Here is a 15,205-nt window from a genome sequence, read left to right as displayed (position 1 = left end):
CTCTCAGTTCTTCTCCCTGCATTCTGGACTGTGCATTAGCATAGAGTAATGTGACAGCAAAGTTGGGTGTTTGTCAGCAGGTATATTGTCCTAAAATCCCTGGGCAGATGCTGCATTGTGGATTAGCAGAAATTGATAGAAAAGGTAAGAGCTTGAAAAAACTATTACTTCTAATTTCAGGCATGCTGTGCTGTTGGAATTCATCTGCTTGGTAAAGTGATTCAAACAGCCATCCTGGGTACTCTGTGTCCTCAACTTGCTCTTTGCACATGCAGACCTGGGAAAACAGTCCTGTAAAATATCTTTCCCTTCCATTATGTCATCCATGAGAAGAATTAGAAGTAAACGCCTTCTAAGAGTCCTTTGGAAGCCAGTCCTATCTAGGATCTATTCCAGTTTCCAAAGCTATTCCTTCATAGAACTATGGAATAGTTTGGGTGGGAAGGGACCTTAAAGCTGACCTCGTTCCACCCCCTGCCATGGGCAGGGACACCTGCCACAAACCAGGTTGTTCAGAGTAAATTCACATTTGAGTGTCTCCTCTCCACTCTGCCTTCCCAGGGAACACAGAGCGTGTTGTAGGCACGAGCCTGCTCCTCCCTGAGCTCACTCCTCTCCAGGACAGTTTGTGCTGCATTTTAGTCCTCAGGCTGTTTACAGGATGCTTGATCCTTTCCACACAATGCAAAGTGTCAGTGTAAATTCCCTTAGATCTCAGGGCTATGAATATATGCAATATTTCCTCTGAAGGCAATGATTTTTTCATAAAGACATGGTAGCTATAAGAAAACACTTTTATCTGAATTCAAAGCCGGATTTTACATAGTGGAATCTAAGTGTCTGTTCTATTGTCCAATTTTTTTGCCCTTTTTACATGAAACTTATTTTATTAGGACTTGAAAACTCTCATGGAAATAAAGGTTTGGCATCCTGCAAGCAATTGTTATTGCAAAGGAGCTCAGGCAGTGCTGTAAGGTCTGCCTCAAAGTTCCTCTGGGCTTTGTTTGAAATGTGCCTGGAGCCCAGGTCTCTCTCACAAGTACAAACACAGACATTGGCTACTCTTATTTTAATTCTTCTCATTGTTATCAAAATCAGGAAATGTGCCTGAACGTCTGGAGCCCACTACATTTTGATGGACCAGAATAAGTTCAGCCTCAGCCAGGAGCCCTCTCGCCCAACCATTCTCCATGCAATCTGGCCACCAGCATGGCTGAGCTGACAGTGGGATCACCTCTCAAAAGACAAAATAATACCTATTAAAGCCCAATTTAGATAAACCACGAGTGCTTTTAGCCCTTAGCTGAGTGTCTCTGGTCTTGAGCCCCTTGGTGGCGGCATGGCTGAGTCCCAACCAGGCTGGGGACACATCTGTGGGCAGCTTTGGGCTCTCACAGCAGCAGGATTCACAGTTTATTTGTAGCATGCCAATGCTTTATTTTTTTCTCTTTAATGAGATGATTTTTATGTGCTCTTACAAGAGCAGTTTGTCCACCCAGGTTTCAAGAGATATTTTTTTTTTTTATAATGAGCCATTTTTAACTACCTGGGTTATATTCTTAACAGCACTATTCTTACCTCTTTCTTTGGTAGACTTGTAATTGATTTGCATTAGCTCTCTATTTTGAAGCTCTCTGCAACTTTAATTTCCCCAAAAGGTGGGAATTTCATTGCCCATGGGCAGAGCAAGCTCAGCTGAACATGATGCAGTGAGATCTTGTTCCCTCTGACTGCTGGATGAGCTGGTGCTGTGCCTTTGCTGTGTTTTATTTAAAAGAAAAATAGTCTCTTGAGCGCTATAACTTTGTCTGCAAGCAAAAAACTCAAGGCAGGTGACTTGCACTGCTGCAGTAAAAAAAGATTTTTACGACCTGGAAGTGGATCTTTAGGAGGCTCATTGCGGAGGGGTTGACCCCAAAGGAGAATGGGGATGGTCCTTCATCGATCCAGCACCCATCTGTGTGTTCTCCACAACAGAATTGCTTTGAGCAAAACAATGGCAGCAGTTGGCCCATCCCGTTCTATTTAGAGCTGGTTTGCCTCCTGTCTGCTGGTAGACCCTATCCAATATTTTCTCTCTGGACCCAGCAGTGAAATTACCATGTAGTTTTGCAGCCATGGATATATAAGGCTGTTAACAAAGGTGGTAATTGGAATATTATTTCCATTTGAATCTTTAATGTATTTTAAAGTCAGATTCATAAATTTGCTAAGTGTGTCACAGCTGAAGTGTTTTCCACTGTTTTTTCCCTGACATTAAATCAAAAGGACTAGTAAAAACTTGTCAGTCTTATGAAAAGTTAATCAATTTTCTATACAAAGGGTAGACAAAGGGAAATTTCCATCTTTAGAGGATTGATCTTGGAAGTTATGGTTGATCTCACTTTTATTGAATATTTTTTACTTGCTAGGTGAAGGGTCATCTTTTTAGCATTATTACTTTAAATTGCTTCAACATAATGGGTCAAGACTAGAATAGTAAATAAAAGAATCCTTGGCCTTCAGGAAAAAGCGTTCCTGTCTGGAAGATGCAACAGTTCAGCAGTTTTCTTCATCTTCTACAATAAATTCAGAGAACCCAAATGAAATGCTGAAAATACAAAAGAAGCAAACTCTCAGGGGTTGGAAAAGCACATCAGTGTTGAGTACACCATCCACTGTTGCCTGTAATAGTCCTAAAATCAGGGCATACTATTTTGTCCTTACTTACAGAGGAGAAAGGAGAAGCAGACTTACCTTTTTCCCTGTTGAATATTTATTTTTCAGTCCATTTTCAAAACAAAAATGCATTTCTGTGCTGCTGGTAAAGGAAGGGGCTCTTCAATCCATGGTCTGTGAAGTGCTGCAGGAATATAAATATCTTGTTAGAAAGCAAATATATAATGATAGATATGATAATCCAACTCTTATCTATGTCCCCAAAGGTCATTTCGTGGAAAATCTGCTGGTGAGCCAGGCCAGCAGTGTGTAGCATTGCATTATGTGTAAGGTCACCTGTTCTCTTTGCTGCAGTTGATGAAGGAGGAGGACCTGGAGGGTGATTTACTGGGCTGTACGCTTGAAGACCTTCTCCAGTTTGATGATTACAACAACGATGGCCACCTGAGCCTGCAGGAGCTCTACACAGCCTTCCGTGAGTCCCTGCTTTGCTTTCTCCTGGCTTTTGAAGCATGGCAATATCTGTGAGGGCACTGTTGTCTTCCTAGACATGGTCAGCCAAGATGATGGCTTTTTTGTCTTTATTGCCATGAGAACACTTTGCAAGGCTTGTTTCCAAGGTGTCTGTGCTCCACAGTGTGGAGCAGGAGGTTGGTACAGGTGTGTCAAGTTTATTTTCTTCTGTTTTGTTGTGCTTCTTGTTGATGGCAAGGGAGAGATGGTGGCCTGGCCAAGGTCTGTAGACCTGAGTACATGGTTTGATTAACCCTAAAGAAACAAGATGGAAACCTGTCCAAAGGCCCTGTGATAATATGAGTTAGCTTGCTGTGGGGAAGGTATTTACTGAATATTTTGCCTGGGAATTATGTTTTCTACATGTTGTTTCCATGTTAATGAGTGTATTAGTTTGCAATTGTAATACAAATCTCAGCATCCTGTGCAAGGATCTGGGAATCACAAAGCTGCTTAAACGGTGGGATATAATAAATATTTCTGTTATCCCATTTATCTATATAAATAATTCTTGCTTTAAGGTAAGCAAGATTTTTGAAGTCCTTCCATGGAAAAGGCCCACACTGTCTCCTTCATTTGCATGATAGAAAGTTGTATTGTTGTGTGTTCCTTTGGGGTACTAAAGAAAAAGGGAAATAGGCAGGGTTATTTATTAATCAGGATAGTGAGCTACAAAGAACTTGGGTGTGGTTAAGACATTGTGGCTAAAACTGAAGCAGGATTCAACCATTGACTCTGCTGAGTGCAGGGAAAGGGCCAATAACAATCTGGTTCCCTCTTAAGCAGGATTCTTTTCTAAAGAGGCTGATGTCTGTTTTCTTGATTTACAGCTGTTCATTAAAAAAAAACAATTTAGATAATAATCGCAGAATGGTTTGGGTTGACAGGGACCTTAAAGATTATCAAGTTCCATCCCCTGCCGTGGGAAAGGACACCTGGCACTTGACCAGGTCACTCCAAGGTCACTCCAAGCCCCATCCAACCTGCCCTTGCACACTTCCAGGGACGGGGCAGCCACAGCTGCTCTGGGCACCCTGTGCCAGGGCCTCCCCACCCTCACAGGGAAGGATTTCTTCATAAAATATCCAGTCTTGCCCTGCCCTCTGTCAGTTTGAAGCCATTCCCCCTTGCCCTGTCATACCGTGCCCTCATCAAAAGTCCATCTTCAGCTCTCCTGTAGGCAGCCTTTAAATATTGGAAGGTATTTTAAGTGCTTTAAGATTAGCCCCAGTTTTCACCATGGACCTGTTTGAACCCCACAGGCATTTAATTCAACACAGCAGATATACAGTAAAACATAAAATCTCATACATTAAGAAGGCATAAAGTGTATTAACCCAGGTATAAAGGCTTGACATGCAGTTATTTGGGAGCATATTTAGATCAAGGGGTTCTCAAAATCACATCAACTTAAACCTAAATTCCAAGAATTATTTCTATGGGTTTTGGTTCAGGGAATTTTAAGTAGGCAATGAAAATAAGAAAAGTACAAAATATTAACCAATTAATAGCAATAATATTGATGAACTGCACAATTATCTTAACAAAACACAAGGTGTAACAATGACTGTTTGTCAGAGGAATTTGGTATCTGAACAGAATTGCTCACCAAGTGAAGCTGAACACTAGACTGACTTCTCCATTTTCAGTTTTCCTAGAATCCTGACTATTTATCAAGAGCAGGTAATGGCTCACCAGCTTTTAATTTAAAGCCAAAGTTAATTTGCTTTCAACTTTTGAAATTTTGGAGAACCTGGAAGCAAATTTAATGCCTGGTTGAAGTATATTTTTTCCCTTTACTTTATTAAATGATGTAGGAAAAAATACTTTAAAAGCTTAAGGGCACACTTTGGTTTATGAAAATTTTGTTTATCAGATTTCTGCTTTGTTATGACTCAGAATTTGGCTTGCAGCACTAAGTTAAAGGAACATCAAATGTGCATCCTGCACATTTCCCCTATTTTTTGCCTATTAGAGAGATCTTTTTGTTGCTTGAAGTTCACCCAAGCCATGAATTGTGGCTGCCACAGGCTGGCAGCAAGGTATGGGCATAGCAAGCTGAGTAACACAATTACCAGAATTCAGTGACATCAGAAAGTCTCAATCTAATTTATCCTCTCAGACTCTGTCACATCTGTTTTGGTGCTCTGTGCTCTGGTGGAGTGTCGCAGTGTTGGAAAGGTTTGAAAATGACCTTGATAATGTGAAGAGCTTCGCCATCTGACATTCTTGTGCTGCATTACAAGTTGTATTTCATTTTAGAGAGCCTTGTGGCCTTGCTGTAACTCACAGAGCCACAAAATGGCCTCTTTCTCTCACCCCATGTGTGCCTCTTGCTTTCCCTTGATCCATCCTCTCACTCTGAGACCCTCAGGAACCCAAAGGTTATGTTTCTTCCTCATCATGTTGATCATCTGTAAATAAATGAAAAGTGCATGAATGAGAGAAATCCAGTCTTACATGTTCTGAAATGTGGTTTTGCCAGAACAAGCACTAAATCTAATAGGTGTTGTTTTTAATCATAACCTCTAACCATGCTAATAGTTTTCTTACACATTTTAATGCACAGTTTTGGATTATGGACAGAAATAGTGGCCTTCCTTCTAAACCTACCATCTTTCTTCTGGCTTTCTGAAAGTTCTTTTGTTCCTTAATCCCAAGAATTAAGCTGTTAAGCATTTTCTTGCATCTATGAGGATGACTAGAAATCTGTTAACACAGGATTAAAGTGTCAATTTTCAAATTGCCTTAATCATACACAAGTAGTGCGTAAGACAGATGAAACACTCTCCTGGCAGATCTGGTAAGAACCACTTGTAGATGTCTTCTAATTCCTCATTAATAAATTTTTATTACATAAGGAGTCTCAGGACTGTAATTAAAAAAAATTGATATGATGATCTGGAGATTTTTCACACGCCAAAAATAGAGTACTAGAAAGATTATTTGTCTGTTGTCTTTTCTTTAAGTTGTCACGAAGATTCAATACATGACTAATAAATGAAAGGCTTAGATGGCATAAGAGCTAAAGCAGTGCATGATCTAATTAATCAGCACGGAGATAGCCTGGTGAGTTGGCAAGCACATCACCCAGCTGAGTCACACTTTTAGGAATGCTCAGATGGGTGGGTTTTGGATATAACTTCTGGCACTGTATCTGACTGGAGGTCATTAAAATTAGGCATGACATTTCTGGCATTCCTGTTGTCTTCCCTAATGGGCAAGTGGCAGGTTGGCAGATGTGAAAGCCCAACTTAAGAAAAAAAAAATCTGTGTAATCTTCTAGATCTGTATCATCATCATCATCAATATGGACAGGTCAGTTTGTAATACAGATAATTGAGGGAGAGGGAAAGGATGCATCCCATCAAAATGCCTTTATCCTGTCAACACTGTTTAGCTAATAAGGAGTTATTAAACCAACAATAAAATCCCCTTAATTTCTAGATCATGGCCCATTAAAGTACTTTCCTGATATCACAGCTGGACCAAAACAACCTACAAATGAAGTTTGAAAGAAAAATACTGATTTGTTATTTTTCAGTCCAGTTGTTACTTGCCATGGTCTGTTGCATATAAGTTACATGTAGACAGAAGATTGCTGTTTCTGTAAGATGAGAGGCATGTCATCCATGGATATATTGCTGTCTAAAAAACACAAGTAGGGACATTTTTCATGCAGGAATGAATGCAGCAGCAGCAGGATTGATGTTCTCTTCTCTTAACTCCAATTAAGGAGTATAAGACAATGTTTTTCTTTTCTCTCTGACTCTGTTTTAGGTCAAATCTTCCTTTTTTAATGTCCTTAATATTAACCAAAAAAGCACAAGGAAGAAGTATGAAAATGAGATGTGCACACTTTCAGCAGGAGGTCAGGGAAATGCCAGGGAGGGTGGATGGTGCCAGCCCCAGGGGCTGGGAGACCAGATGGAATTTGAATGAACTGGGTGGAAAAATGAATTTGAGAGCCTGGGCTGGCCATAGGTGTCAGGTAAATCGCTGCCAATGTAGAGGAGCAGTGTTGGACTGGCTCCAGATTTACTGCAGCGATCCTGAAATCTCCAGGAGCTGTACTCCCCACAGCTGTGTGGTGTGGAGAAGGGGCAATCCATTCCTGATTCCTCTACCATCCTCCAGAGGCTCATTAGAAGTGTGGACTAGAAGAGAGATTTATTTACTTATTTTATTATTTATGATTTTTTTAATTTATTTATTTTTGAGTGCATGTTTCTGATTCACTAGAAACTGCTTTAAGGCAGAGCTTTTAATTTTCCCAAAATTGTGGGGATTGGTGCTGACTGGGTAAAAGCAAAGCTCTACGTTGAGGAACAGGGAATGAAACATAAAAAGGGACTTGCAGGGTCAAGTGGAAGAGGAAGGTGTTGAGTGAGGAAGAAGCTTTCAGCAGGGTTCTTGGTAAATATATCAGCATATCCAACTCTATGGTCTCATAATAAACAAGGTCATAATGGTGAATAAATACTGTTTGAGGAAAACAAATACCTCTATTTGCTCTGTGTGTGTGTATATTCACTCCACACACGTGTGGCAAGCCAGCTGTTCCAGCAGCAATTGCGCCTGTAAAATCCACGTTCAAATGAAGTGTTTATTCCCAAATTCAGGAAGCTGTTCTTGATGGCACAGCACCTACAGTCAGGTATTTGTTGCTGTTTCCTCCCAGCTGGATTGGTCAAGCCCAGATAATTACATTGGACAAGTATATTGTGAGATAAAATGTTTTGCTTGCAGTGTTTTCTTAAGCAATGTTGTAGCAACAGTTATCTACAGAATCAAATCATAGCTCTGAAATATTGACAGTTTGTGCCCCATGCTCTGCCTCTCCCGCTGTCATCTCCCTGGTATGTGATTTTTCTTTCATGTTGCTGCAGATATTGGTACAAACTTGGAAATAATTCATTAGCTTGCCAGCATTGATTGCTTCTGTGAGCAATATGATACCCCGACTTCAAACACGGCTGGGCAAGCAGGGGAGCAGCAGCCTCTGCTTTTGGTTTGATGTGGTGTTAGAGGAGCTTCTCAGCAAAGAAATGAGGTTTCCTTTAGCTGGCCAAAGCAGCCCATTCTTGATTGCCTCGAGGAATGGTGTGCAGGTGTGTTGCTGAGGATGAAGGCAACTTATTGGGCATTTAGTACTACTAGTAGTAATATTTCGTTATTATTGTCACTGTTATTATTTTCATTATTAGTATATTACTGCTATTGTAATAATGTAATCTTATAGCAGAAGCAAAACTAAAAGTATTAAAAAGTCAAGGGAAAAGGCAGAAATTGAAAACAATTCAGCTTGAATCCTGCAGAAAAGTGCCAAGTGGCTGAACAGGGAGGACAGAAAAACCCAACAAGCGCCCAAGTCAATGCAACAGCCCTTTGTCACCAGCGTTCCCATGGCTGAGCCATGACATCATGCTGGATTTCTAGGCATTTTGAGGATGGAGCTGGTGTGTGTGTTGGAGGCAGACACAGCAGCTCAGCACAGGGGAGAGTGCCCAAAGGCTCGTGAGTGGGCAGGGTTGAGTTCTGGGCACGTGCTCGAGGGTGGAGGTGCCTTTGATCAGCTCCTGAGATCTCCCTGCTCAATATGTTTTGACTTAAGATCATTTTCAGAAGCACCTAACTCCTCGCCTCACTCATAAATGCAGTGTAAGATGCTTGACTTGAGCACTGGGAATGATCCTGCTGCAGCTGGAAATGTAATTTTTGTCTGGTAGGATGCCTCAGCTGGGGATATCACAGTGAGTTCATCTGTACTGCATTTTAGTGGGCAGCTGCTTCTTGAATGTTGAAAATTTTCTTCCTTGGATTTTCTCTTTTCTTCTTTTTTTCCTCCCTTGCTATCAAAGAAACACATTCTGCAAAGAAAAGGAGTTGATTTCTTTTTCTGTCTCTTTTAAAGCATTCTCATAGTGAAAAACCTTTTGTACTTCAAGTCTAAAATATATCTCAGGGCTCCAGCAAAGTGCCGTGCATTGTTTGCAGTTCCACAAAACAGCTGTCAGAATCAGGTTTGTTGTGTAGTTTCAATTGTTTTGCTGCATTTTGAACAAAATGTATCTTCTCAGAAAAAGAGAAAAATCAGAATTAATTTTTAGCAAGAAAGACAAGTTTAATCTAAGCAAAAACATTTCAAAAAGGTCCCAGAGAAAAAGTTAAAAGCGCTCAGATCAAGAATAATTATGTTCTATGTGGATGCATGCTTGCCAGTGGAGAGAGGGACACGGTTTTGCCTTGGGCTAAAAAACAGAAATGTTTCCATGTTCAGATCAGACATTAATTCATTTAATCAGGGCTGCTGCTCAGCTTTCTACTGTACACACTTTATATATTTTAGCATTATGACTTCAATTAAGAGAGCCTCCTCAAATAAAATTTTAGCAGAATTGCTGGTAAACACAGATGTGATTAGAGTGATTGTGGTTTCATGTCAAGAACAGAGGCCAGATTTTTTCATGGAAATCCAGGGAGGGATTTCCATGAAAATCCCTGACACAGATTTGACTGTTCCTGTGTCAGAACCCACACACTCAGGTGCCAATTGCCAAACTCCAGTATTATTTCCAATGGGGAAGCACAGAATAGTTTGGACTGGGATGGTCCTTAACCTCATCCTGTCCTAACCCCCTGCCACAGGGACTTCTTCCACTAGGACAGGTTGCTCCAAACCCTGTCCAACCTTGAGCATTTCCAGGGATGGGGCAGCCACAGCTTCTCTGTGCACCTGTGCCAGGGCCTCACCATCCTCATAGGAAAGAATTTCTTCCTAATATCTAATCTAAACCCAGGATCTTTCATTTGAAGCCATTCCCCCTTGTTCATTTCCAAAGATACCATCTGTAAAATGTCAACACTCTTAATATGCAATGACTGAATAAGAGAAAGTGATTTAATTACAAGTTGTTATTGGAAATCTATTGTCTACAAATTGCAAAGAAAACTCACTAGAAGACAATGTACTGTTGATCTTAAAATGTTTTTCAGGGTGCATTGATCTGTTAATCTTGGTTTTAAATGCAAGAAATTGCCATGTGGAGTAGTGCTTCAGAGGTGATGTAGTACAAACCATATCAAATGTCTGCACACACTCTAGCAGGACTAAAATATTTAAATATTTATCAGTATTTATGAGTGACTCACTGGCGCATAAGCCAGGCAAATACCATTACTCAAAAAATTATTTGATCTGCGCTGGCACTGTTCACTGAAGCAATTCCACATGCACAAATAATAGTATTTTGGGTTACTTGCAAACACAGAATTATGTCAGTGAAGAGCAAATACAAATATTGGTGAAGTCATAGAATGGCTGACAGCCCTAGACACATGTTGAGCCACCACCAACCATTAAACAAATGTGTGGCTGTGGCACTTGGGGACATGGTTCAATGGTGGCCTTGGCAGTGCTGACTAACAGTCGGACTTAATGAGTTTAGGGGGCTTTTCCAACCTAAATGATTCTATGATTCTCTGTGCACCTTCAAGTCAGGTAGTTGGGGGTCTAAAATAGTATAATTTTCATTTTCTGTGAGCTGGGAATGAAGAATTGCAGGAGTTCCTATGACTTCTTTATGGTCTTGCAAAACCAGAGACCATTTCTGAATGAAAACTGGACCCAAACTTTGTGTTGTTTTGGGTTTTGGTTTTTTGTGGGTTTTTTTATCTTTTATTCATATTCTATCTTTCTGAGGAATTTTTGAAGCAAATGCAATGTTTTCATGAAGCAAAGATGAAATTTTGTTAAAAATGGGCAAAATTACAATGCCTAAGTTACAATGCCTAAGACTTTACATGAAGTCAGAGACATGACATGGTAGGATCCTGAGCCAGATCTTGTTTTATTACATCCAGTCCAGAACATTTTAGCTGCAGTTTTCCTCTTCTTTCTTGTGTTCTCTCCTTGTATTTCCAAGTGGGTAATTGCTAGAGTTTTATTTTTCTTTCAAAATCTGCCTTCATCTGAGCAGAGCTGCTGTGAATGGTCTCTCTGCCTTTACAGGCACCTTATGGATGCTTTGAATTGCTTCTCCATTTTCATGTTCTTCATCTTTTCTTCCACTGGTGGAGCAGATTCTTAGCTTTTAAGGCCAAAAATGTTCCATTATATGTATATATTAAAAAATTACCTAACACAGCCTCAGTCCCACCAGAGTGGTGCAGAGAGTAAAACTTCCTTTATTACCCTTCCCCTCCCATGTTACTTCCCTCAGCATCCAGGCAGGGATCATGTTGCTGTTGTTTTGTCACTTACTGACCCTTTTCCCAGGATCAGTGATCTCATCTGGTTCCCTTTTTGAATAGATCCCTCTGAGAAATGCTTTTAGAGATCTGCCCATCAGCCAGTTCTTAGTTCCTTTAGGACAGATTTTATTGACACTGTACAGCACTACAGAGCTGCAGTGCTAATTTTGTAATCAAAATGCCAGAGCAGCCATCAGAAAATTATTGAGTACAGTACATATTCCCAGTGCAGTGATACAATTTATGGAGAGCCACAGCTGAGATGTTTTTATTTCATGTTCTTCACAGGAGAAAATCTCCTTGACAAATCCAGGATGCCCAGATAGAAACTTTAAATAAGAACAGCAGTAGAAAATTGAACTAAGCTGAACTCAAAGGTTGATTCTGCTTTAATACTTCCAAAAAGAATTAAAAAGGGTTCTAGCCTTTAGAAAAAAAGTAGAAAGCTTCAGAGGCATCAGGATTTGAGTAGAAACTCAGCTGTTGCTAATATCTGTCTTTAGCACCACCATAAAAAACTCATTCTCATGATTCTTGATGATGAAAACTTCAGAAAGAATATCAGGAGCCATTGATGGACATAAATAAGGGCAAGCTCAGCCCTGCTGTGCCTCTCAAGCACTGTTCCTGCTGTCAGCTTTTTCATCTGCAATACATAAAAAATTCAGCTGCAGAATTTTTGTTTCTCTTTTTGCAAACAAGAACAGGCACTACTGAACTCATGCTTTATGCCACACTTAGATTCCTGTCACTTTTGCCACAGTTCAGACACTGATATTCCAGCAGTGTTATTTGAAACTTGCTGCTTAGAGAAGTAATTTGTGGCCATGATTTAACAGAAGGAAAAAAAAAAAAAAAAAGGAAATATGCTAATTATTTTTTATCATGTGTGTTTATAATTTGTCATTCTGTTCACCATACAAATCTGAATAATGTATTAGTAAAGATCACAGGTCCTGTCCTGGACACTTGGAATGGTGTCCTGCTCTGTGGCCAGCTGAAACCCGGCATTGAGTAGCAGCACCATTTACCAGAGCTCCAAAAATTGCAGAGAGGGTGGGAATGCAGAGGGTGATGGAACAGGGAGTGAAAATGACAATGATTACACAGCAAAACACCAAAAAAGAGTGGGGTGAAAAGAGAATGAAAGTATCCTCACCCTGGGATTTCATTGGGTATATATACGCCTTTTAAATATGAAATTAAATGAGAGAATTGAGAGTTTGAAAGACCAGGGTAACATTTCAAATACCCTTTCAGACTGTATTTTGACACGAACTGTGTTTCACAGGGTTCTCCCATATCCTGATTTCCTGTAGTGTCAGGGCAGGGCTCTGGTCTGATGGATTGGCTGCTGGAACTGCTTTCAGGTACAGACTGATTTTGAAGATTTTCCTGAAAGATGCTGCCCAGACAGACTCTCCCTGTGGTTTTGTTCTCCTGTCTGGCTCTGTGACCTGGTTCTCCATGTTGTTCATGCTTTGTTGTAATAATGGAGAAAATTCAGCTTTCTCCAGTGTTTTGGGCTGCCACAAGTGGCATTATCAATCACAGCCCTTTGCTGAAGCTCCATGTGCAGCCAGGGGTGCTGTCCTGCTGTCCACATGTAGCAGCAAAAGAACCCCAGGTTAGTTTGACCCTGATCTGTGGAAACCCAAGAGCTGTCACCAGTCCTGACACTGAATGGGCAAGGTCAGGCTCTGTCACTGCACTGTTTGTTTTTCATTGAATCATTAAGGTTGGGAAAGGCCTTCAAGATCATCAGGTCCAACCTTTACAGCAATACAAGCATATATTTTATACACATGTATGCATATTTTAATATAACATCTCACAGCTATTATTTGATAGCTCTTACAGTTAAACTCAGAAATTTTTTGCTGCACACATTTTCCATTCTGCTCACTCCAGAAAGGCTGTTGATCTAAGAAACCCATTGCTAGGATGGGGAAAAGACATCATTTCTGCCAGGAAAATTCAGGAGCTGTGCATGGAGTCCTTAGCAAGCTGATGAGAGGAAATGTATTTTGCTGCTGCTGGTCCATGCTGAATGTTGGTGGTGGTGTTTAACCTGTCCACGAGCCCATCCTGTAAAAAACTGGGAGATGGAGAAAAGACATTTGTTAATGTTTGTGTGATGAAATTGAATGATATGCTGTGTCACCTGGTGCTCGGCACCTGCCCAAGAACCCAGAGGTTTACACATCTGGGAAAAGGTTCCTATAGAGGATGGCTCTTGTGGTATAAGCCCATAAAGTTACAATTTCCTGCAGTTTACAACAGGGCACTTAAAAATAACCATTGTTCAGGACCTGATTTGTAGGACAGAAGTCTCATTTCTTTATTGTTCTTAGAATGCTGATGTGCTTTTCTGTAATCTGCTAGTTTTGCAGCAAGATACTTTGGTTTCCTGTTGAGGACCCCTTGGCTGGGGTGGGAGGTGGGAATCTCCCATCCTCCTGCAGCAGGAAAACCCAGATTCATCAGCAGACTAAACCAGCTAGAACCAAAACTCCTTTTTCTACCCTAAATTCCCAAACAGCAGCTGTCAGTCCTGGAATCTGTAGCTGATATGCAGGCATCTCTAGATAGGGTTTACATTCCTGTAGGCATCTCTAGATAGGGTTTACATTCCTGTAGGACCTGGAGGCAAAGTTCTTTCAGAACAAGTGATAGCATCTGGTTGCTTTTGGTCCTTATGGATAGTGGAGGCATTTGCCTTCAGTCTCTTCTCTTCAGGGCACTCCAGTTTATTGTAGCTACAGAAAAAAAATCTTTGTGCCAGATTCTCCCGCAGTAAACAGCATAAAAGTCTGCCCTGTCTGTCCTTAATTCCTGTAACACTGGTAGCCACCAAATTCATCTCCAGTCTTTGGAGCAGTCCATATGGTAATTTACAGGCTCTAGAAGGTATAAAATGGAGATATGTTTTGGCTGTTTTAGCACATCTCCACTTATTCGAAAACTAATTATTATTGGGGTTTTTTTCACCATTAATATTTATTCAGTGCAGTACTAAGCACAAAGAATGCAAGTGTGTCTCCTAGGTAGACTGGTTTGCAGTCTGCTGAGAGGTGTAGTGTCTTCTGGCAAGTCTAGAGAGTTGTGTGGCTTTTAATGCAATTTGCTAAGCAATCATCTGCTAAAATATGAGACGTATATGAGGCTAAATTTGTTACAGAATTGCTATTATCCTCCTTATTTTGTTTTAAGATGTGTTTTTATGAACCCATTCACTCCAAGATGCACTCATGGAAAGACTCCAGTATGTTAATCAGTATTTATTGAATACCTCAGTGTAATGGGATGGACAGGCACTGTGGATTGTAATTAATACATTGACATGCAGTGACTGTAGCTGAATGGAAGATGAAAACTTCTTAGGACAGAGTGTACATTCATCTTGCAGTGCTACATGGACACCCACCGAGTCAAAGACCTCTCAAAAAGAATGGAAATGCATTTTCTTTGCCAAGCAGGGTTTTTTTGGCAGTAGCAAAACATAGTGACCTGGCAGAAATACAGAGTGTGGGTGTTGGAGGGGCTGCTAGTGCATGAACTCCTCTGGAGAGCAGCACATCCCTCCAGCATTATCCATGAATGAGAGGGATGCTTAGCACATAAAAGAACAAGCTTGACTGCTGCCATCCAGGTGAGCACAGCTAGTGTCTCCTTCTTGCCCCCCCTTCCACCTATCCCTTATCCTGCTGAGTTGAATTCAGTGAAAACAATTGCATTGAGGGAAGGATTTGCCTCAGAAAATATGGGATTTTTTTTTCCT

General features: G+C 40.7%; 1 protein-coding gene across 1 annotated transcript in view; it reads left to right on the top strand.

Moving 5' to 3' along the window:
- The window catches only part of FSTL4 (follistatin like 4), a 206,944-nt gene that overhangs the window by 108,989 nt on the left and 82,750 nt on the right, over positions 1-15,205 (top strand). The window contains exon 6 of the mRNA XM_058815367.1: positions 3,013-3,133. Coding sequence (XP_058671350.1) covers positions 3,013-3,133 — 121 coding nt within the window. The remainder of the gene's footprint in view (positions 1-3,012; positions 3,134-15,205) is intronic.

This window comes from Ammospiza caudacuta, chromosome 16 (genome assembly GCF_027887145.1).
Source record: "Ammospiza caudacuta isolate bAmmCau1 chromosome 16, bAmmCau1.pri, whole genome shotgun sequence".
Taxonomy (NCBI): domain Eukaryota; kingdom Metazoa; phylum Chordata; class Aves; order Passeriformes; family Passerellidae; genus Ammospiza; species Ammospiza caudacuta.
This window is presented reverse-complemented; position numbering and strand designations above follow the sequence as displayed.